This window comes from Sus scrofa, chromosome 2 (assembly GCF_000003025.6).
Source record: "Sus scrofa isolate TJ Tabasco breed Duroc chromosome 2, Sscrofa11.1, whole genome shotgun sequence".
Lineage (NCBI taxonomy): Eukaryota > Metazoa > Chordata > Mammalia > Artiodactyla > Suidae > Sus > Sus scrofa.
Window position 1 is genome coordinate 45,919,515 of NC_010444.4, and position 24,146 is coordinate 45,943,660.

Here is a 24,146-nt window from a genome sequence, read left to right on the forward strand (position 1 = left end):
AGCCACAGCAACGCAGGATCCTGCGTTGTGACCTACACCACAGCTCACAGCAATGCTGGATCCTTAACCCACTGAGCAAGGCCAGGGATCAAACCTGCATCTTCATGGATCCTAGCTGGGTTCATTAACCACTGAGCTACGAAGGGAACTCCCTGTGGTAGAACTTTAAACTCCGGTGCAAAGCTTCTCCAACTGCTTTTTATCAGGATGACCAAACACCAGAAGCTCCAGCAGCAGGGCCCAGAAGGACCTTGAAAAGTGGCTGTCTCCTTTTCCAGTATTTAGTGACTATTTCTAGTAGCAAGAAAAATCATTACCGGTGAATGTTCTCAAGGAGGCAGCAGAGAGCAGTGGAAACGAGAACTCTGGTTATTAGCTCAGGGGCACTGCCATTGCTTTGTGAATCCTAGAGGGGCCAGTCTTTAGGCTGAGCCTCAGTTCTTGAACAATAAAAAAAAAAGAGACTGGGAGTTCCTGTCATGGCTCAGTGAAAACAAATCTGACTAGTATCCATGAGGCTGCAGGTTACATCCCTGGCCTTGCTCAGTGGGTTAAGGATAAAGTGTTGCTGTGAGCTGTGGTGTCGATCGCAGATGTGGCTCGGATCTGGCATTGCTGTGGCTATGCTGTAGGCCAGCAGCTGCAGCTCCAATCAGACCTCTAGCCTGGGAACCTCCATATGCCACAGGTATAGCCCTAAAAAGCAAAAAAAAAAAAACAAAGGAAAGAAAAAGAAAAAAGAGAGAGAGAGAGAGAAACCAGACTAGATCAGTGTGTCCAGCAGGACTCTCTGCAATGATAGAAATGTTCTGTATGAGTGCCATTAGCCACAAGTGGCTACTAAGTACTTGAAATGTGTCCAGTGAGCCCGAAGAATTGAATTAAAATTTTTATTGACTTTTAATTGATTAATATTTAAATCCCCATATGGGATTGCTATATAGCTGATGACTACTATACTGGACAGCTTAGGACTCATCATTCCCGAGTCCCACATACCGAATTCCAACCACGGAAATGGTTCTGCAACCCTCTATAGATTCCTATAAATAGTATGTCTACTATTTCTCTATCAGCCACAGACATCAAACCATCCCATTCAACTGTCTCTAACAGGCCAGAGAATGACAGAGACAATCTCTTTATTTATGAGGACATCCCCCTGGGTCTCATTTTTCAGCACAGATACCCATCACTTCCTTCTCTCTATCCTTAAGGAGGTCAGCTGAAGTTCCTGTCATGGCTCAAGGGTTAACAACCCAACTAGCATCCATGAAGACACAGGTTCGATCCCTGGCCTCGCTCAGTGGGCTTAGGATCCAGCGTTGCCGTGAACTGTGGTGTAGGTCACAGATGCAGCTTGGAACCTGCGTTGCTGTGGCTGTGGTGTGGGCTGGCAGCTACAGCTCTGATTCGATCCCTAGCCTGGGAACCTCCATATGCCATAGGTGTGGCCCTAAAAAGACAAACAAAGAAAAAAAGAAAGTGAGCTGACGGCCCAGTCTTCCCTGCTTTCCTCAGGGGTGAAAATCCTCTCCCATCACTGTTCAAGGGTAACACGCAGAGTCTTACCTCTGGTCTACGAAAACAAACTTCCCATCTATTGCATGCCGAGACACGTATTCCATGGACTTCACCCTGATTTCCCCGTTCACTGGTTGTGGAACCATGTGTGAGTGCAGTCGTCCGATTGCGACAAGGCAGCTGAGATTACACCCCTCGTTGTCTGGTTCGTTGTCTTCATCCAGCCCCATCTTTGTGGGCGGCCAACTTTTCAAATAGCCTGTACTGTGGATTGTGCAGAAGCTTTTTCGATCTGCTAGAAAGCAAAGCCCATGGTGAGTGTCAGTGTGGCTTTGGGGGCCCATGGTGAGTTGGGATATGGGCAAGGAGTCAAAATATAAAATAGAAAGCCTTACTGTCCACAAAAGCATCTAGTGAGAGAGAAGACAGAAAGACAGGTATCATCCAGAATCACATGTGCTTTGCAGAGCTGGTTACCCCAAAGGGGCAACGCATACACCAAGGAAGGGTATCCACACCTATGTGGGGAGAGGAAGGTGCCCAGAGTTAAGCAGGAGCTGAACCAAGAAGAGTCAGCCCTGGCTAAGGGACCAGAAGGTTGAGAATGTAGCAAGGCTCGGAAGGGTATCCTGTATAAGAAATTGCAAAGAGCTTCGTGTGGTTCAAGAAAAAAGGGAGATGCTGGGAGTAGAGTCAGAAAGGCAGGCTGAAGGGCAGATTGTAGGGCCTTGGATTATTTGCTCACAAATATGTTAACCTTTTTCAGGTAGGAAACGGAGAACCTCCAGAGGTATTTAAGGGAGGAAACAGCAAAATCGCACTGTGATTTGGATACTCTAGGGGCAGAATGATGGGTGAACTGGAAACAGTAAAAACCAGAAGGAAGTAATACAGCCAAGAGATGCCTGAAGACTATACTACGGAAGGGCCGTGGAGGTGAGGAGGAGGCAGGGAGGATGCAGGAGAGATTTCTGAGCTAGACATGTTGGGATTTGGTATGAATATCAAAATATTTGGTATATAAAAAAAAGAAAGACGACTCCAACTTTTTCAGATTGAGTGGTTACTGGTACAATTCATTGACTCAGGTAAGAGAATACAGAGTATGTTTAGAGAAGAAGGAGAAAAGATTTCAATTCAGACAGGTGAAGTGCGGAGCACTTGTGGGTTTCCTTATGGGGCGTTTATCAAGCATGGGGTCTTGCGTTAGTTACTGAACAGTGGAAAAGAAATCAGACACGCCTTAGTGGAATTTACAGTAGAACGGGGAAGAGACATTTTAAACAAATAATCACACAAGTAACTACGTAGCTGCAATAGTAAGCAAGTGTTAGAAAACCCGCAGGGTGCTACAAGCAGAGGTAGGGCAGCATTCGGGAGGGAGTGACAGACAGCGAGGTCCACTCTAAGGGATGAGCTGGAGTGAGCCCAGAGAGGGAGCTGGTGGCCAGACGGGGGCATTTGTATCAGAGGTGACAGCGGGTATGGAGACTTTTGAGTAGAAAAGGGTTGGGGCACCGAAAGGTGGTTGGCCTGGCTCGAACTTATGGAGTAGAGTCAAAGGATGGGGTTGTAGAGTCAGATTGAGGGCAGTAAGCTTTTCTTCAAGAGCAGTGGGAACCACTGAAGGGTTTTCAACAGGGGACCAATACAAAGCTTTGCTTTTAGAAAATTACTCTGGCTGCATGGAGAGCTGAGAAGCATGAGGAGCCCACCTCACCAGACTTGTGAGATCCAGATAGCCTGGATCTAGTGATGGCAGTTTGTATGGAGATGGATAAACATATTTCAGATAACTTCTGCAGGGGCAATTCATGGCGGCAAGACTTTGTAACTGACTAGATCGGGGGAGGGGAAAGATGGGGTCGGGGAGGGTGCTTCCCAGGCGTCTAGCATGAACAGCTAGATGGATGGTGGTGCCATTTATGTCTGGGGGAGGGGGGATGCCCAGGTGGTTACTTCTCTATCTGTCATGTTTGAGATGCCCTTGAGATATCTAAGCAGCTGACTTACAAGCCCAGAGTCCAAAAAGACCTGTGGGCTAGAAATACGGACTTGGAAGTCACTGGCACATAAATACCATTGAAAGGTGGGGCCAGGGGAGCAGGGGGGGGAGATGACATTACCTATGGATTGAGCATGTATCTGTTCCTCTTAAGAGAAGAAGCCAGGGGGACAGAAGAGGATGAACCAACAAAGGGAAACGGGAAGAGAGCCCAGAGTGGGAGAGGACGAGAAAGATGAGAAGAAAATGGTTTCACAGAATCCTAAGGAAGGGAACACTTCATGGTGGAAGGAAAATGAGGTGTCCATTGCACTTAGGTACCTGCAGGCACTGATGAACTTAGAATAATTCTGATGGGTTGGGGGAGTGTGGGGAAGCAGGGGACTATGACGGAGAAGACTCTTCGACAACCACATTAAAACAAAATAGATTTCAACAGAGGACGTCTTCTCATGAACCTCTGTCATCATGACATAATCAGGGTTTTCCAGCTCCCTACCCACCCACCCCCCACAAACTGCCCTGACAGGGGGCTTGTGGGGCCCTGGCCACAGTCCTAGGATCTGCAGCTCTGAACCCATATCCTACTGTGCATGCCGCTGCAGAAAGCCAGCCTCATCTGCAATGGGATGTAGGGGACTGTTAAGAGGTTACCTTTTTTCTTTGAGCAGGTGGAGGGGAAATCCTTGTCTTCAACCTTTACTGAAGGCCTGTTACACTTCATCCTACAGAAGAAAGAACGCCGTGCTCCAGAACATAATCGAGATGGCCCGGGGGTTATATCTGTTTTAACTGGAAGTCCAGCTGCAAATCAATACACAAAATGTGATAAACGGAGGGTGGTGTTGTCTGGCAGGAGGGGCTGTGCCCTTGAAGAAAGCCTTGTCTTTCCTGTCTCACTGTTCTGTAGCAATGACATGACAGTGACACCTGTCCCGAGTCTAGGCCTTCAGAGGTGCCATGTGCACCAGGTGCTGTCCACCTGGAAGGCTTACAGACCACACTGAATGGAGCTACTGATGAACAGACTGGGTGCTCTGGGGAACAAGGAGAAATACACATGAGACTCCTGTGCAGCAGGAGCAGATGCCTGAGTAAGGGGAAGTGGGAGTTCACCAGGAGAAGATTAATGATAATACAATGTGACATATGACTGATTAGGGCCAAAGAAATGGCAGAAACAATTGGTGTGTCCCAGGGGAGGAAGAATGTGGCTGAGACTTGGAGGACAGGCAAGCTCCAGAGGCTGGAATGGAAAGGAGGCAGCAGGATTGCCTTAAGTTCCCTACCCTGGCTATCGGCCAGACCGCCCCCATCCCCATGCTTTATCAACCTGCAGATTCTTGAACCCCATTCTAGATCTGTGCTACCCAAGGTGGCGGCCAGTAGCTACATGCAGCCTTTGAGAACTTGACCTTGGAGGTGTGCTACAGATGAATACACACAGGATTTCAAAGACTGAGTATTAAAAAAAAAAAAAAAAAAAAAGACTGTGAAAGAGACCTCATTTTGAATTTAACATGAAATAAAATATAGTATTAAAATTAATTCTGGGAGTTCCTGTGTGGTACAGCGGAAAAGAATATGACTAGGAACCATGAGGTTGTGGGTTCAATCCCTGGCCTCGCTCAGTGGGTTAAGGATCTGGTGTTGCGGTGAGATGTGGTGTAGGTCACAGACTTGGCTCAGATCTGATGTTGCTGTGGCGTAGGTCGGCAGCTACAGCTCCAATTCGACTCCTAGCCTGGGAACTTCCATATGCCATGGGTAAGGCTCTAAAAAGCAAAATAAAAAATTAATTTTGGATTTATTTTTACTTTCTAAAACACAGCTACCAGAAAATTTATAATCATATAGGTGGCTCATATTTGTGGTTTAAATTAGGATTCTGGACCAACTGAATTAGAGTCTCTGGAGGAAGAGTGTGATTCTCATCCTGACAGAAACACCTGCTACTCAGCGCCCACCAGGAGCAAGGAGAGGAGGACTGGTTACCACCCTGGGCTCCTCCCGGGCCTTCTCTTCTGACCTAGCTCCCCCATAGCCACCTCAGTGATCCTCCCCAAGTGCCAATCCGAGCCTGCCCCACCTGGTTCAGAGCCTTCACTGTGTCTCCAGGAATGGAAAGCCGCCCACCCCCTCGAAGGGCACAGCACCTACCCCTGCACTTGTCCACAAACCGTTTCCCCTTCTCTTTTTCTCCCTCCATCACCTGGCAAACATTAATTCATCTTTTCTTTTCTTTTTTTTTTTTTTTGTCTTTTGTCTTTTTAGGGCCGCACCCGCAGCATATGGAAGCATATGGAGGTTCCCATGCTAGGGGTCTAATCTGAGTTGTTGCTGCCAGCCTACACCACAGCCACAGCAACACCAGATCTGAGCCACATCTGTGACCTACACCACAGCTCACAGCAATGCCGGATCCTCAACTCACTAAGCAGGACAGGGATCAAACCGCCAACCTCATGGTTCCTAGTGGGATTCATCTCTGCTGCGCCACGATGGGAACTCCAATTCATCTTTTCAAACCCAAGGTGGAACTGTCACCTACTCTGTGATGCTGGTGCCCACACTCCCGTGAGAATTAATCATCGTGCTCTCTGCCTCCTGGTCTCCCTGACTATATGGTAAGAGCCTCAAAGGCAAAGGACCAAACACCATTCATCTTTTTCTCCTGAAGTCACGAAAAAGATGCCAGGGGCAAACTATAAAGGGCAACAGGTACCAGGGACTACATTGCACTTGCAGGAAAAAGAGGAGTCCCTCAGTGAAAAGGATGGTTTAAAGGAGATTCCTTTGGTTGTATTTCCTCCAGAAATTATTTTTTTTTAGGGCTGTAGGTGTAGCATGTGGAAGCTCCCAGGCTAGGGGTCAAATCAGAGCTACAGCCGCCAGCCTACACCACAGCCATAGCAATGCCAGATCCCAGCTGCGTCCGCAGCTTACACCACAGCTCATGGCAGTACCAGATCCTTAACCTACTGAGGGAGGCCAGGGATCGAATGCGCATCCTCATGGATACTATCGGGTTCCTTTCTGCTGAGCCATGACGGGAACGCCTCCTTTTAGTGATTATAATGGAGAGCTTGGAAGCAGGTGCTGGGCCAAGGTGAATACCATCCTGTGCTATGTGCCAGGAACTGTCCTACATGCTTTATGTTACTTGTATATTAAGTCCTCACAACAACCCAATGAAATAGGTAATGTTTTGCAGATAAGGAAGCTGAGGCACAGATAAGTTAAGTCACTTGCTCAAGGTCATACAGCTAGTAAATGGTGGAGCCAAGATGTGAGCTCTTAACTGCTGGAGTGCATAGGACTGAGGGACAAGTGAGCTCCTGCGGCCTCACACACGAGGCAGGGGGGTGGGGTGCAGGAGCTGGAAGCTGGGGGAGAACATGAGTGGTGGTTCCACTGCTGCGGGAAGGAAGCCAGATGGTTGGGGATGGGAGGCACACAGTCTAATTAGGAACCACTTTGGTCAAAGAAACATATTTATACTTTATGTTTCCTCACTCTTATCTTATGAGGCTGCATGAATGCAACTCAGATAAACAGAAGTAATTTTGCTTCAGATTACTTCAAATCAAAATGATGTGAACCCCCTTAACTCAGGAACATTCAACTGGGAATTTCTAGATTCTGGAGGGAAAAAAAAAACTAAGAATCAGAATCAAATCAAAGTAGCTGTTTTTCCTCTCACGAATTTGAACACTGAATTTTTTTTTTTTTCTTCTTCATGGAAAACAAAAGAGAAATAAACACAAAGTAATAAAAAATAATTCCATTTAGCCAAAGATAGCAGCCGTGACCCAGAGAAACAGAAGGCAGGGAGGCAAGGTCCCCGCACACACTGCTCTGCGGGCCCTGGTGGTCTGGGTGGGTCGCTGAGGAAGGGCAGGGTTCCCATACTCACTTTTTGCGTCTATGAGCCGTTCCCGGGGTGCGGTGTCGGAGGAGGAGAGCTGCTCCTTGACTTTGGCGATATCTTTAGGATGCAGGTAGTCAAATAAACTCTGACCAATCAGATCATTCTGTGGGAACGCATCAGCAAAGATGCCAAGTCAACAGCATGTGGGGTATCAAATGACCAACAAGGACTGTGCCTTTATTCTGCATTTTTGACCTGGAGACTTTCAAGTGTTTCATGTGTGGACATGTACACACATCCAAATACTTTGCCTAGATGTAGCCTAGATATAGACACAGGACTGAGGCATTGGAGTGTAGTTTTGATAATGGGTGAAGGAAAAAGGGCACAACCACATAAACAGTTGATGCTCCTCTAAGCAAGAGTCTTTTAGTCTCTTTTTATTTATTTCTGATGCCCACAGATTCTCTTCTAAGATTTCAGAGGGAGGAATGCAAGGTGGGCTTCCATTAAGCCTCTCTGTTCTTTGGCAGGTTCTGTCACACTGCCTCATCTTTTAGCAGAGATATAAATAACTTCCACCATACCTCTGATGTAAGACTGAGACGAGCAAAACACTTTGGGAACACAAAATTTACATTAGTTCTAATTTGTATAAATGTTATTTTGAGTCTTCAATTCTCCTGTCTTAGCAAGTTTCCAGGCAAATACCAGCATGTGAATGAATGGGAAAAAAAAAAAAAAAAGAGAGAGAGAGAGAGAGTAAAAACTCTAGGGACACAATAGGTGAAAAGCTCTGTTTCAGAAGCCTTTATAAATGGTTGTCTTAAACACTCGTACAAACAATCATAGACGGTATGGATTATCACAGCCATTTTTCAGAGGAAGCTGAGGTTCAACAGAGCTCATAAGTGACACATCATTTTAACACAGTATGGGTGGATTCCCATTTTCCTTACTCCCTGGTATTGTATTGTCTGCCTGCCTGTCTTCCTTGTCAGATAACCCCTTGCCCTCCTTTCCCTGCACTGCTGGGATTTTATCTTGCAACAGTGAGAAAGTTCTAACACTGATGAGGTCAGACTCAAACTTTCCCATGGGGGAAACACATGATAGGAGTTTTCTAAGCTTGTATTCATTTCTTTCTTTTTTTTTTTTAAGAGAGATAATTATATGCTTTATTAATATTTTCAATCAAACAAAAGTGAACTGAACTAGAAAGTGTTCCGCCATATTTCTCTCATTTTTAAAAGCTCTACAAAATATTTTGTTTTAAATTCCCCTTTCCCTGGTTACTAAAGAGCTTGAAGATATTATGCCTGTTAGCTACCTATATTTCCCCAGAGCTCAGAAACTGGAGTGGTGATGGTGAGAAGAGATGTATACATTCAGAAAAAAACAGGAGGAGGACATGGCAAAAGAGTTTAGGACAAGAAATCGGTCAGAAAAGTTCCCAGGCTCAACCACCAAACCTTATCTTAAAGCTCAATCACTACCTTTTACCCTCAGACCCAGAATCTCTCTGTTTTCCAGCCTCCTCATCTGTGAAATAGGAGTAAGAAAAATACAAAATCTCCTAAGATTTTTGTGGGCCTTAAATAAATTTACATCTGTAAAGTGGTCAGTGTATACCTGGCACCTAAGTTCTCAATGAATGGTTATTATCATCATCGTTACTGTTATTTCTCTCCATTTCTGATGCCTCTAGCTAAGGCTACATGCTCATTATCTTATATTTGGATTATTGCAACAGCCTCCTCTGACTTCTACCTCTTTGATCCATCACTGCCACATGATGGTTCTTTCTTTTTTTCAGACCCCAGGTACTCATTTCCTGCTACATACGTGAAACAGCCTCTGCCTGGCCTTCAAGGTGCCCATCCTACCATATACTGTATTCATTTCTGTGTTAAGAATCTTCTGGAAGAAGGATGCGGGGGGGCAGGGTGGGGAGACAGTGTAAGCACTGCACATGTGACTTGTCTATCATAATTATTCTGAAACGTGGGGTGACCTTGTTGGCTGCTGTGAGTCTGCCCACCACCAACAGGAACAGGAGCAGTACCTGGCTGTAGTTGAGGATCTTGAAGACAGACTCTGACACAAAGAGTATCTTCCCTCGGTCACATCCTACGACAAACAAAAATCCATCTGCTGCCTAATCAGGAGAAATGGATAATCAATTTATCACACTTTAGGAAACATGTGGTTTACAGTCACGCAGACAGCAAATAAGGATTTGTTTTCTAAGACCCCAAAGCATAGGACTGCATATGCTGATAGGTTCACGGGTTTCCTGAGAGCAAGATGCTTAAACCAAATGCCTTATGAGAAGAGTAAGACTCTCTCCAAGGCAGGTATATACACAGGGGCCATCTAATGGTTACAGGGGAAAGTAACCCTTAGGGGGAGTTCTAAAGCAGAGCTCAGCCTCAGTATTCCCCTGATTGTATGAAGGTCCAGAGAAATCTATTTCATTGTTCTAATTGTAGCAACTCCAATACTGTGACTCTGAGATCATAGGGAAACTTGCAGATCTGAATCCCCTCTCCAATATCTCAGCCGCTGTCTGTCCTCAACTTGAACAGCTCCCTTTCCAGGGAGCTCTCTGGAAACAATGCTTCTCAATATCTCAAGTGGTGTTTGCCTTATTATTTTTATGTTTATGGTCAGGAATGGGGCTAGATCACTGGTATTCTTTTTACCCCCTCCTCTTCCCACCCTCACCCCAAAGTGATTCTAATGTACACAGGGTTGAGAACTACTGCTCAACCTTGACCCAGGGCTGGGCTGTTCACATTCTAAGTGAGACAAGAAAAGCAGAGCAAAAATTTCCCCATTCTTTTAACCTCTTCTTCACTTTTTTTTTTGGGGGGGGCTCTTTAGGGCTATACCTGGAGGTTTCCAGGCTAGGGGTCTAATCGGAGCTCCAGCTGCCGGCCTACGCCACAGCCATAGCTAGCGACGCCAGATCGGAGCCGCGTCTTTGACCTACACCACAGCTCACAGCAATGCCGGATCCTTAACCCAGTGAACGAGGCCAGGGATCGAACCCGCACCCTCATGGTTCCTAGTCTCTGCTGAGCCACGACAGAACTCCATCTTCTTCACTTTAAATATGGTTAAAAATCCAAGGTGCCAATAAAGACAGGTGTGGAGACAGGAGAGTATTTGTCACAGAGATGGAAGCAGCTAAATACTACCAACGCTATGGTACCTGAGTGCTTAGGTTATTTTGTGCCTGAATCCTCTGGGTGACTTTCTAGATGGACAAGCACTCAACTCCTGCTGGGGTCTTCCCGGGACGGGGAAGGTGCTCCCCACTCTACCATGTGCTGGCTTTGCACTTGGCCACCCCAGTCCGCATCACAGAGGGTCATCATCTTGCTTGATTCACTGGTCCACAATCTGTTCTTTGGAAGAATCTAGACAAACTACTCCCCTTTCCCCCCAGAAGGCCTCCAGGATGCTGTGTAATTCACAGAACTGGGAAATGAATTCATGTGCCAGGAGGGAAGAGAACGGGTACGTGCACCTGCGCTGGGATAAAAGGAGGAAGAGGGAAACAGACCCACTATTGCTGTGAGAGGCTGGCAGGCTGCCCTGCCAGCAGGAAGCTGTGGATGAGCCTTTCCTAAGTTAAGCCTCTGAGCTGGCCCCGGGGGCAAGGGACGAACGGTGAGGGGGAAGCGACTTTCCAGAAGCACCATCTGCTGGAAGCCTCATTCTGTCAAAAAAGAGGGTATTAATAACTTCCTCATCTGCCTCGCAGACCATCTTCGATCCAACAAGAGCAGGACGTGTTTTGAGGCTTTTCATCAATGAAGTGATGTGGCACAAAAGGTGCCCGGGAAGAAGGTGTCTGTGACATTCTGGAAGAAAGGCCAGGCAGAGTTGGGTCCGAACTGATGACACAAGTGAAGTGCATTGCAACACATCCAGGGGAGGGAGAGACGGTTCCAGAGGCCTGTGAACACCGCCAGCGCAGGGGAGGTGCCCAACGCGTTGACTCCGCTACCCTTGGGCAGATAAACACCATCAGGTGAAGGAGCAGGTGACAAGGGGACAGCCTGAGAGCAGCGGGGCAAGAACACGAGCCCCAAGGGGCCAGGGGACCAGAGCAGGCATGCCCTCAGGGAGTTAATGAATGACACGGAGCCCGAGAGGCCACCTTGTTTTCACAACTCAGGAAAGCAGAGGATCCAGACTCTGTAAACCGATCAGGCTGAATGCTCCCTGACACACCGGTTATTAAAGATATTGTGCAAGTACTTAGTCAAGAAAGCAATTAGATTTGCCTTGGTTAGGAAAAGTGAAGTCCAGCTCCTGCTGCCAAACTGTTCAAACATCATCTGAGTGGATGGACCCTGCCGTCTGTTGAAGCAAATTCCCTGGATCTGGGCACCTGGAGGTGGGAGGAAGCAGACAGGACTTCAGAGCCACTGAGATGTGCCCGAGAGGTGGGGGGAAGGGAGGTCGCCATTGACAGTGAATGAAAGAGGAGAGCAGAAAAGGCAAGCCCAAGATGAAGCATTTAGCTTGAGCAGCATTAAAATCCTTATTCCAGAGTGGGCATCCAACAGGACATTATTTAGAAAAGCAGCAACAAGACAATTATTATCTGTCATTACAAAAGGAGCTTGTTATATACATATATATATTATATGTATATTTTTTCTCTTAAAAACACAAAATTACTGTATGGCAATCAGGACCAGCTATACCATTTGCGGGGCCCAGTACAAAAGGCAAATGTGTGGACACTTGCCCAAAAATTACAATTTTCAAGATGGTGACAGCAGAGCATTAAACCAAGTGGCGGGCCATGTGTGACCTCACAGGCTGCATGCCTGTGAAGCCGGCCCTGGCGGCTTCTCTGGGGATGCTGCAGATACAGTTTCTATCTTAACTCCAGCAAGTCCTCCCTGAGAGCAAGAAAATCTTTAGGAAAAGGATGGAGAGGTGAGGGCAGAGTTGGGTCCTCCAAGAGTGCCTTGAGAGTGGTAACCAAAGGACCATCACTAATTCTCTGAGACGCCTCGGCTCCACCCTGAAGTGTTCTTCAGTGACTGGATGTTCATAGGACAATGCCCTGCACAAACAGTACTAAAGTGTTTGCAGAGTTCCCGTTGTGGCTCAGTGGAAATGAATCTGACTAGCAGCCATGAAGATGAGGGTTCGATCCCTGGCCTCGCTCAGTGGGTTAAGGATACAGCTTTGCCGTGAGCTGTGGTCTAGGTTGCAGACATGGCTTGGATCTGGCGTCGCTGTGGCTGTGGTGTAGGCTGGCAGCTACAGCTCCAATTTGACCCTTAGCCTGGGAAGCTCTATATGCTGGGGGTGCATCCCTAAAAAGACAAAAAAACCCAAAAACCAAAAAACAAAAGTTTTTGCTGAATTATGAATGAAAATAAAAGACACAAGGCATGCTGAGCCCATCAGATCTACAAATCCCATGAGTCCCATGAGACTTTGAAGGATTGCTCATGAGAAGCTGGAATGTGGGACTCTTCAAAACATGGACTTTTTTTTTTTTTTTGCTTTTTAGGGCCCCACCCGTGGCATATGGAGGTTCCCAGGCTAGCGGTCGAATCGGAGCTGTAGCCACCAGCCTATGCCACAGCCACAGCAACCCCAGATCGAAGCCACGTCTGTGACCTCCACCACAGCTCACGGCAACGCTGGATCCTTACCCCACTGAGTGGAGCCAGGGATTGAACCCACGACCTCATGGTTCCTAGTCAGATTTGTTCCCGCCGCACGACAGGAACTCCAATAGTAAATAGATTTTGACAGATAAAAGAGAGGTTTAAAAACAAAAAACGAAAAACAATGGCACCTATACAGGGTGGAAGAAACCTGGCTTAACAATAATTTATGTATAAGAGACCTGGGGCGGGTGGTATTACAGCTGGCCTCTACTGCAAGGGAGGCGCCAGCCCCATGCAACCCCAGGTCAACAAGCCCACAGCTTCAGCTTCAGTTCCCTCCTGGGTTGTGGGAGCCACTCCTGGAGGGAAATCTAGCAAACAAACGTGGCTCTGGAAGGTGTGTGGCAAGTGCTATTCCTGACCCCCTTTCTCTCTTGCCTGCTTCTACTGTAGAGGCTGGAATATCTCAATACTTGTTCTGCAACCTGCCTTGTAGCCACGGGTGATCAGGTGACATTTTCTGGATAAGCTGAGGTCTATGACTGGGCTTCCAGGAAGGCACCTTCTTTCCTGATACAAAGGACAGCTGGCCTAAAGTCCCCTGAGGCCTTTTCTGGCTGGTCAGCTACCCAGACCTGGCACAGGCATCTCACTCCAATGAGGAAACGGGCTGCATGCTGGCTCAGCAGAGCTGGGTGAGAAGACAGCAAGGACCTGGCTCCTGTTACCCTCACCAAACTGCCCCACCAGCTCTGCTTGAGAAACAAAGCCCCGTTCATTCATCATGTTTTCTGTTCCTTGCAGTTAATGCAGCATGTCACAAGGGGGTGGACAGAGGATACTGGACTGAGGGAGGTCAGACTTGGAGGGCGTGAAGCCAGGCTGAGCCGAAAACAAGCAGCAAGGATTCAAACCTCCAGCTGGACCACCCTCAATACCGGGGCTTTGCAAGCTTCTGCCCAGAGAACTGAGGTCAGCCCTGCCTGTGGGGAGATGGGGGCAACTTCCCTGAAGTTAGATTTCTGTTTTTCTTTTCCTGATTTGCGAAAGGATCTGTCTCTAAACCTGGTGTCTCTCCCTTCCATTTCTAAGCGAATCTCACTCTCCCTGGGAGCAGACCTGACTCTACACGGAAGCCAGCTTCCCACAGTGCCACCTCAGCTGCCTCTCTGCAGAGACTGGCAGGAGGAAGCGAGCACAGCAGGCAAGCAGGTGAAAGTGTGGCCTCCCCCTCTTATTGTCCTCCTCAGGCCACGATGTCTTTGGAAGCTTTGTTGTTTTGACGGAATTTTGGTGTAAAGATTTAAGTGGCTGTTTTTTGTGCTCGCGGTTAAGTGAGGATGAGAGAAATTCTCAACTGTGATCCATTTCGGTCCCTTTCTAAAAGCCGCATGCAGGAAGGGGATGCTTCGTCACCTCCTATTTTTAACGAAATCCTGCTCTTCTGATTTAAAGTCACAGAAGCAGATTCCTTCGAACTTTTGCTTGAGCAAGGGTGAAAGAGAAGGGTCTCGGGGAAGGAAAAGGAAGCCTATCCAAACAGGAAGAACAAGGTGGAGACCCAGGAGTTCCCGTCGTGGCTCAGTAGCAATGAATCTGACTAGCACCCATGAGAACGCAGCCTCACTCAGAGGGTTAAGGATCCGGCATTGCTGTGACCTGTGGGGTAGGTCGCAGACTCAGCTTGGATCTGGTGTTGCTGTGGCTGTGGCGTAGGCCAGCGGCCACAGATCTGACTCAACCCCTAGCCTGGGAACCTCCACATGCCTTGGGTACAGCCTAAAAAGAAAAAAAAAAAAAAAAGGTAGACACCCAAAAGAGGAAGTGAGTCTAGAAAAGTTCAATGTTGAGACGTCAAATTCCCACACGCTGGTACTTAAGTCTGAAATTTGTAAAAATAAATGTTGCGTAAAACAATCCCATAATTGCAACATACCCTGAGAATAAGGTGTTTCAATTCATCATCTGACAGAAAGGTCGGTTTGTAGTTTGCTTCTGTGTATGGATTGGTGGCACCTTACAAGGGAAAAAAGAGAAAGAGTCGGCACGCTGTACAGGCAGATAATGTCTCATTCCACTGCCTCAGGCCCTCCAGATGCAGCCTGGTCCTTACCACCTGGGATCTGAATGTGATCTTCTTTTTCCTTAACGGAGACAGGGCTAGATCTGGCTTTGGACACCATCCTCTAATGCCAAAGAGAATTCCACTGAAAAGCAAATATCATTCCCCCACAGGAGACTTAAGAAGCTTGCTTTTGTTGCTATGTCGAAAATCAGGAGCTGACAGAAGTTAAAAGCCTGCTCTGAAGAGAGAAGGCAGCTCTAGGAGCAAACTGGTAGAGGCTCCCGTGTGGTTCCCTCCTCCCCAGATCTATATTAAATGGGTTGTCTAGCGGGTGCTCAAATCACCACTCTAAATGTTCTTGGGAAATCATCCAGTCTGCCAGGCCCTGAGTAAATACGCTGTAGAAGCATTTACTGTGAGTTCCTCTTCATCGGGGTTGTGTTAAATGAGCTTGGCAACCCGGAGAAAAGCATTCCTTCAGTAAATGCAACTTGAGCTCCCAAGACTGAAAGGGCGCAAGACTTATGTTTAAAAGGCTGTCAATCTGGCGTCCTTTAGGAGAATGGTAACTTAGAAAAGAAAGATGCCAGCGTTCAGTGACTTGGCATCTGTAAAGAGTTAGTGGAACCATGAAGAAATGAAATGATCCATAACAATTCCAAGTACCACTGGGAAGGAGGGAAACAGACTGTGGCTGTGACTTTCCTATCAACTAACAAGGCGCATAGTACTGATCCCCAGCCCTGCTTTTTAGGATAACTTGAGATCTGCCCCTCTTTTCCTTTTAATGTAATAGACATTAGTTACAGTGATTTCATCTCTATCATCTTCATGAATATGAATTTTAAAATGCCCTTCTCCAAGCACAGGATATAACATTTATAGTTCAGAATGATGACCAAAAGTCAGATAAAACCAGCTACTTCTCATTTCTGGTGGCTCTGCAGAAGTATAAAGATGTAATTCTCGTACCACGCAGGTCTGAGATCTGAGTTGAGCGCCCACTTTCCAATTTCCTCAAACAGTCCAAGACTAGCTGTGGAAAATTCCAGGAACAGCATTCACATAAAATGCCTGATACGGTTCAGATTTCTCCTGTGGTTTGGGTAAGCCACTTCCACATTTCTGTCTCTGTTTTTTTTTTTTTTTTTTTTTTTTACCCTCCCCGCACTCAGAAAAGAAGGAAAACACTGCCTCCCTCATAAAGACTTGATCTGGTTTGGGAAAATTCCAGGAAGACGAAAATATCACCCGTGTTCATTCCTGACAATAAAATGCAGCAAGAGCCATCAACCAGTGACTCACTCTTCAAAAGAAACCAAGATGAATTTTTCCTTTAAAAACTGAAACTGACTTTTCTCTGTCACTACATGCACCTACATTTCTGATGTTTATCACTGTGAGGGGCTGGGGTCCAGGCACCACATACATGCAAGGTAGGACTTTAGAGCATCCCCTGGGTTATGTATGTTGCCCAGTTATGTGCACAGACAGGCACACAGGACACAGTCCCACCCTCTGGGGATGCAGGAGGGCAAAGCTGTATCTTGATATTCACGCAAGCTCAATAATCGCCTCATCTGGCATCACGCCTCTCACTGAAAATGACAGGCATATCACTCCAGGCTAGAAACACTTGCCTTAGAGACTCGGAAAAATTCTAGGTAGGGAGGGTAACATCTGTGAGCAGAAGCAGAAAGGACAAGAAAGCTCGGAATCTCACCTCGTAACGTTTTCATGTGCTGAACGGCCATCCTTAGCACAGTAAGTTTATCTAATTTCCTGGACATCGCGTTGCACGTTGGTACCAAAGAAGCCAGTTCGTCGATGAAACTGTTCATCTTATCCCGACGCCTCTTTTCAATCTGACTGTGAGCTTCCCTGAACAACAATATGAAAAATGATTTCTGTAAAATGTAACAGAGCATCAAGGAAATGATGATGAAATAAGTTACAACTGTTTTCAATATTCATCTGATAAGGCGAAATTAGAATTGCAGAGTGCTTCAAACTAGACTTTTCTACTAAAGTTACCAAAAAGCGTGGCCCCACTGTCAGGTCACTGTTAGTTTTTTGGGGTTTCTGTGTTTTTTTAATGCTGACCTCATCCTTAGAACTGAGAAATATTACAAAAAAGGTCTTTTCAGAGAAAACCAAATTGCTCATTCCTCATTTCTTTTCCTCTCGGCCTCTATAAAGTTGGATTTTAAGATGGGGTTGAAGGAAGGTGGAGGTTTCAAGGAGCAAAGCATCCAGAACAGACATCCGTGAGGGCCTCATGCGGAGCGGTCCCTGGGGTTTGTGGGGAGTCAGCTGTGTGGCCTGTCGGAGACTTACTGAGGAGTCACGTAACTAATGCTGTCGTCTTGGATCAGCCATGACCCCACCTAGATGCAGCAGATGCTACCTCTGTCCCCAGGAGCTGCCGCTGAAGAATGTCACATGCCTCCCTCCCAGGAGCTGCTGCCCACTGAAGCAGGATGACAATGCCACTGGCCCATACTCTCTCCCCGACTGGTCTGCACCTGCTACTTGTGACTGTCCCCCTAAAGAGGAGTGTCAACAGTGCAAACACAGTTTGTTGCCTCTGCCATAGCAAGAGGACCACGGGATCTCTTGCCAAAGCTGGTCCGTGAGGGAAAAGCCACAAATGTCAGGACCGTCGAATTCTGCAGCCCCTGGTTCTTTGTCAGGATACACGCTCAGATGGCCCTGGGGCTAATGGCAGGAAGGCTGAGGACCCACATGGAAAGGAGTCAGCAAGTGTGGATGGAGGCAGGAAGGACCAAGTAAGAGAATCTACTTGAGGGAGCAGCCCCCACCCCACCCCAGGGTCTGACCTTCAGCAGCGCCTGGCAGAGCCATCAGAGCCCTTTCAGAGGCAAGGCAGAGCCCGGTAACTGACTCCCTGAGCTGGGTCTCCCCCAAGAGTTAGGAAGGAGGAACATACTAAGGATGGGGAAAATTTTTAGCCCTTATTTATCTTCCACTACCTCCAAAGTCCCTTTCGGGTTAAATGTGCTTAGACAGCAAAGAGTGATGCGAAGGGCAGAAGGTCATATCAAGCCCAGGCCCCCATCCCGTTCTTCATTCCCTAAGGACATGACAATTGTGTCGAACGATGTTAGGTAGACAGGAACCAGACAGACATAGCCTCTTAGACTGCACTCTAAGAAACCAAAGCAGGCGTTCCCATCATGGCGCAGTGGTTAATGAACCTGACCAGTAACCATGAGGTTGCGTGTTCAATCCCTGGCCTTGCTCAGTGGGTTAAGGATCCGGCATTGCCGTGAGCTGTGGTGCAGATCACAGACATGGCTCGGATCTGGTGTGGCTGTGGCTGCGGCCAGCGGCTACAGCTCAGATTAGACCCCTAGCCTGGGAACCTCCATATGCTGCCCCCCCTCACTCCGCCAAAAAATTCCAAAGCAAGACAGTTCATAGACAGAGGGAGGGTCCAAGCTTACCTGGCATTTTTGATCCTTCCTTGGTGCTCTGTGTACTCTAACCTGGAAGAAAATAAAAGGGTAAACACACAATCCCCTGGAGCTTAACCGCAGTTACACGTCTCTTTCCTTCCCTGCCTGATCCCCATCGCCTCTGTACTGCACACAAGAGCTTTGGTTGTCAGCCACCCTGGGGGTGGGGAGGGGAGGGGAGGGGAGAAGCAATTTTGAGCCGACAGGCTCTCAGCCTCCTTGCTTAGCCCCATTGAGGACATGGGTGAAAAGTGCACCCAGTAAGAGAATGTGTGATTATGGGAAGAAAATGGCTGCAGGGATGCTGAAGTTCAAGTGACTAGGTTTATGGTACCTTCCATGAGGGTCATCTTTGTCTGTGTCCATGCTTTCTCTGAAAAAAAAACCAAAGAGAATGTGACTATTAAGACATACAGAACGGCTTCTTATCATAATACAGAAGGCCTTCATTTATCCAGAAACCAAGCAATGAGAAAGCTCAAATAGCCACAGGATTGACTGTTGCTGAATTTCAAGAAAACGAATAAAAGCCAATTCAAACCAACGAGAACACTTGGACTGATTTTCCAGCTTATTAAACAAAAGTTAATATATCGTTATCATTTCAATAGAGTTTGCGTGTCAATGTTGATTGTTTGAGAAAACTGGGAATACACAGCCTTTACAGAAACTCTTAGTTAACAGAATATCCAAGGAACTAGAATATCTCGTTCCCCCCTCCCCATCATTCTGGATAAATGGAGTTTATTCAATTGCAAAACATCTATTAAGCATCAAATATACGTGTGCATACATGTATATCTGGTGACGGGGTGAGGTAAGGAGGGGAACTGAAGTACCCACAAAGAAGTACTGAGCAGAGCCCTGAGCCAGCTCTTGAGAGGCACTGCTACCCGATGCTCTGGGTCTCAGCTCAGTGGGAAACCCTGAGCCTGAGGAATTGGGACTGAGGAAGGCAGGCGGCTGGGAGGTGCTGAACTCTGGGGAGAGCTGAACTCTATGTGGCCAGACAGAGTCCTGGGGTCACAGCAGGGATCTGCCATCCTTTCACAGACTCCAGAATCCAGTTTTTACAACACCTTGGGATTCAGTAGAAAACATATAGGGAAGGAGGAGCTCCCGCCGTGGCACAGTGGGAACAAATCCCACTAAGAACCACGGGTTCAATCCCCAGTCTTGCTCAGTGAGTTAAAGATCTGGCATCGCCATGAGCTGTGGTGCAGGTTGCAGATGTGGCTCAGACCTGATGTTACTGTGGCTGTGGCACAGGCCAGCAACTGTAGCTCTGATTGGAGGTTTACTAGTCTGGGAACCTCCATATGCCATAGGTGTGGCCCTACAAAAAAGAAGAAAAAAAAAAAAAAAGAAAGAAAGAAAGAAAGAAAAAGAAAACATAGGGAAGGAGTTTCTTTCTCAGAGGAAGGAGTTCTAAATCCTCCGGGTCAGCTCACACCCTTCTCCGAGCCCTAACTGACTACCATCTGGGCCTCTCTCCTTGTTTCTATAAGAAAGGAGGTATTACAGTCTCCAAACACCATAATCTCAAGGGCAAAAACAACTTTCGAAGGAGCACCAAGGCACGGGCACTCTAGGACAGTGGGTCCCAACCAGGAGCCCTCGATTTCCTCATAGGCAGTTTCTCTAGATAACCCTGACCTTCAGGGGAAATCCTCCAGGCCACTCAGGAAAATGAAAGCTCCCTCTCCCTTTCTGTCTAGACTTGTCTCTGCTCACTGAGGCAAAGTTGGTTATCTCAGGCAACAAGAAGCTTGGCCTGACACATAAGAGTTTAGCTCATTAAAATAAGAAAAGGGGAGTTCCCACCATAGCTTGGTGGTTAATGAACCCGACTAGTATCCATGAGAACGCAGGTTCAATCCCTGGCCTCGCTCAGTGGGTTAAGGATCCAGCATTGCCATGAGCTGTGGTGTAGGTTGCCGACTAGGTTCAGATCCCGTGTTGCTGTGGCTGTGGCACAGGCTGGTGGCTACAGCTCCGATTCAACCCCTAGCCTGGGGAACTTTCATATGCCTCAGATGTGGCCCTAAGAAGACAAAAAAAAAAAAAAAAAAAAAAAAGAAAGAAAGAAAAAGGAGAAAGATAAGAAAAGGGAGTATGGTTGCTTCCTTAGGAGAGTCTTCACGACAGGAGACTCGCAAACTGAGGTCCTTCAGAAAACCTGAAAGTCTTGGGTGGTTACAAGGCTGGAAGCCACAGATCTAGAGAGCAGAGGTCTTAGAAACCATCAAGGGTCACTCAGCACTGGCCCAAGACAAAGGGTCTGAAGAACATGTCTGGTTTCCCTTCTGGGGAGTGACTGCCACGGAAAAACACCCTCTCAGTGCTCATGCCCTCACTCCATCCCCTCGACGTCCTCTCTTTTCATCATCTGGGATCACTTACATATTACTCATAGCCTCTCCTAGTGGGCATCTGACCTCCAGCCACTGTGCGCCCCAAATTCGACCTGTGAACTTCAGCAGAAAGGACATCTGCTGTGGGGGCGGTGGGGTGGGGGTGGGGAGGTGGGCGGGGACAGGTCCCTCCTTGAAGCTTTTCCCCTCATTCAACAAAAGAAAACCTCTCAAACAGACATCTGGCTAAGATTCTATCCACGCAGTTGCCTCAACAAAACCGAACGTGCCTTTGGAGGTTCTATTCTGCCTTATTCTGTCTCGGTACAGATACACAAGAGGTGACTGGAAGCGTGAAAATTTACTTACTCAAAAGAAAAGCCATCAAGTCTAAAAAGAAACAAAAATACCATTTAATATAATAGGCACACACGAATTTAAATAACATTTAAGGACACTATCACTGTTTCTATGCTGTTTTCAGAGATGACCTCTACTTATTCATTCCACTAACATTAATTAAGCTGCTGATGCGCTCCTAGAGAGAGGCCCTCAGGCAAAGCTCTTTTTGAAACCACTGAGGTGACATCCATAGACTTAGCCATGTTGCTCAAAGGAGCAGAGGAAAATGAAGAAAGGGGTAGGAGGCAGAACTTGGCTTTAAGGCTGTTCTTTTTCCCTCGATGTGGAATCATCTGGGGACAGGATGTGGTGGGGGGGGTGGCGAGTAAGCACCCCAGCAGTACTGGAGGCTCCCTCCTGCTTGCAATGCAGGGGGGAAGACAAAGGAAAAAAAATCAACCTTGTGGCCATCTGGAGTCAGATCTTTCACCCCCATCCTTTTCCACAAAAAGGACCCCTCCTTTCTGGAAGGACAGGAGCTGACACCAAGTGTAGCCAGAGGGGGAACCAGCCTTAAGGCCTTACTGGTAGTCCGTGGAGCTGCCCTTGCGTTTGCGGTTGCAATCCACGCCGCTGGTGCCCAGGGGGCTGGAGAGGAGGTCGGTGGCACCCGGGGACATGAAATCACTGATTGTTGAAGAAATGTCCATTCTCTGGTCGGCCATTGGAGGTCTGGAATTGTACAAGGAGGCACAGAGGTGGGCTTCTTTCTATGAGCTCCTCTAAAGTGGAGGGGAGCGGGGGGGCGGTGGAGGGAGGAGGTTTCATGACAGCACCAGCCTCTCTCTCACCCAGCCAACCCGACAAGGATGGAGCAGATCTGGAAGGAACACCGCCCTTCCTCTAGGGGTTATTCTATGTAATTTAGGTTCTCCCTGGAGACACAAAGCTCAGAGAAACTGGGTGACCTCTCCCAGGTCCCTGTGCCAGGCTGTGGAAGAACTAAACCAGAACCCAAGGCCCCTGGGAGTTACAGCCCTGTGCTCCTCCCACTGCGAGGGGCCGGAGTGGCCCTGATGTTCTCCCACGGGCTTAATTTTCTTCTCATTAAATCTAATCAATGAAATAGATATGATCTGCTTGTTATCTCTTTATTTGTATTACAACTTTGATCAAAGTTGTAGGAAAGCAGACAATACTCCTTCTCAGCTTCTAAGGTCCCCTTGGGAGTCAGGGAAAACGGGTCCCTCTCCATCGCCAGCCCAGGCAAAGTTTGCCTGGTCTTCATCCCCTGCCCGATTGCACTCAGGATTCTACTGCAAGGAAAATCTTGACATGGAAAATACTGAAATGAACGAAGTATTTCTACTTGCAAGGAAAATAATGAAACGAAGACATTGTAAATGTTTGTGAAACATTTTGCAAATCCACACTTTACAAGTGCAGAGTAAGCTGGCCCCAAAGGGAGGCTGGCAAGTACCTTGCAAGGGACTCCAACTCCAAATCTAATTGAAGAGGGCCGAGCACTGCCCACCGTCGGGGTCGGAGCTCCACGTGACGTGACTGGGGCTGTCACTCCCTCTCTCTGGGCCCGGGTTTCCTCATCTGCAAAGCGAGACATGAGATTGAGGTCTTGTTTCCACTGTCACTGTTGTGCCCACAGATTAGGGACCCAAGTCCTTCTGAAGGTCAGGTGTGAGCTGGGTTTTCTCTCCCAGAACCACTGCCAGTATGAACATCTTTATGCACATAGCCCCATGCATTTGAGCTACTATTATCTCTTCCTATCAATGTCTAAAAGCAGGCCAGCAGGTCTAAAGGGAACAAGCATTGTACGTGTTGATAAATACTGAAACACTGTGCTCCAGAAAAGAACCAATCATTTATATTCCCAATAAGAGCACTTATCAATCTGAAGGATAAAACAAAACCTCCCTCATTTTGCTTGTATTTGAAAGTGATTACAGATGGCGTTTCTATGTTTACAGGTATTTTCTTGGTTTTCTTTTGTGCTCACTCGCATCCTGTTGTCCTACCATACTGCCTTGAGTATTGACAGGCCTAACTCATGCTCACTTGAGTGCCTGAACCTGTTGGGAGAGAAACATTCAATGATCCCTGACTCTCCTTCGAAGCTATCACACTTTCTCTTCCCTCCTCAACCTCCAACATCTCCCCAACCCTCACTCTCAGCTGATGTCTGTTTTCTACTTCATGGAGCAAAGAGGCCAGTGACCACATCTATCAGCTACCTAGATGCTGTGGGTTAGGCCTCCAGCCCCAAAGCGTGCTGACGCCATGCTCTCTCACTGGTCCAGACCATCCCCCTCAACCCTGCATCACTCGCATCAGGAGAAGAATGTACTGCAACTACTCTCATCTCAAAAACCTCTTTGGGAGAGTTCCCACTGTGGCTCAGTGGTAACAAACCCGACTAGGATCCATGAGGATGCGGGTTTGATCCCTGAACTTGATCAGTGGGTTAAGGATCTGGTGTGCTGTGAGCTGTGGTGTTAGAGGCCACAGCCATAGCAAGATCCAGAGTTGCTATGGCCTCGGCGTAGGCTGGCAGCTGTAGATCTGATGCGACCCCTAGCGAGAACTTCCATATGATGCAGGTGTGGCCATAAAAACCAAAAAAAAAAAATTTTTTTTTAATTAAAAAACAAAACAAAACCAAACCTCTGGAGTTCCCATCATGGCTCAGTGGTTAACGAATCCGACTAGGAACCATGAGGTTGCAGGTTTGATCCCTGGCCTCGCTCAGTGGGTTAAGGATCCGGCATTGCCATGAGCTGTGGTGTAGGTTGCAGATGTGGCTCAGATCCCGAGTTGCTGTGGCTCTGGTGTAGGCC

At 47.4% G+C, this 24,146-nt stretch overlaps 1 protein-coding gene across 12 annotated transcripts in view; it reads right to left on the minus strand.

Annotated features, from left to right (window-relative positions):
• The window catches only part of ARNTL (aryl hydrocarbon receptor nuclear translocator-like), a 129,538-nt gene that overhangs the window by 23,878 nt on the left and 81,514 nt on the right, over positions 1-24,146 (minus strand). For 4 of the 12 annotated variants that reach the window (XM_021076164.1, XM_021076159.1, XM_021076190.1 and 1 more), the window contains 11 exons: positions 22,772-22,896; positions 21,877-22,023; positions 21,319-21,339; positions 18,930-18,968; positions 18,584-18,625; positions 16,840-16,997; positions 14,988-15,067; positions 9,466-9,558; positions 7,446-7,563; positions 4,184-4,333; positions 1,573-1,819 (listed from right to left, as the gene is read on the minus strand). In XM_021076164.1, coding sequence (XP_020931823.1) covers positions 1,573-1,819; positions 4,184-4,333; positions 7,446-7,563; positions 9,466-9,558; positions 14,988-15,067; positions 16,840-16,997; positions 18,584-18,625; positions 18,930-18,968; positions 21,319-21,339; positions 21,877-22,016 — 1,088 coding nt within the window. In that variant the 5' untranslated portion in view covers positions 22,017-22,023; positions 22,772-22,896. 12 annotated transcript variants of the gene reach the window in all.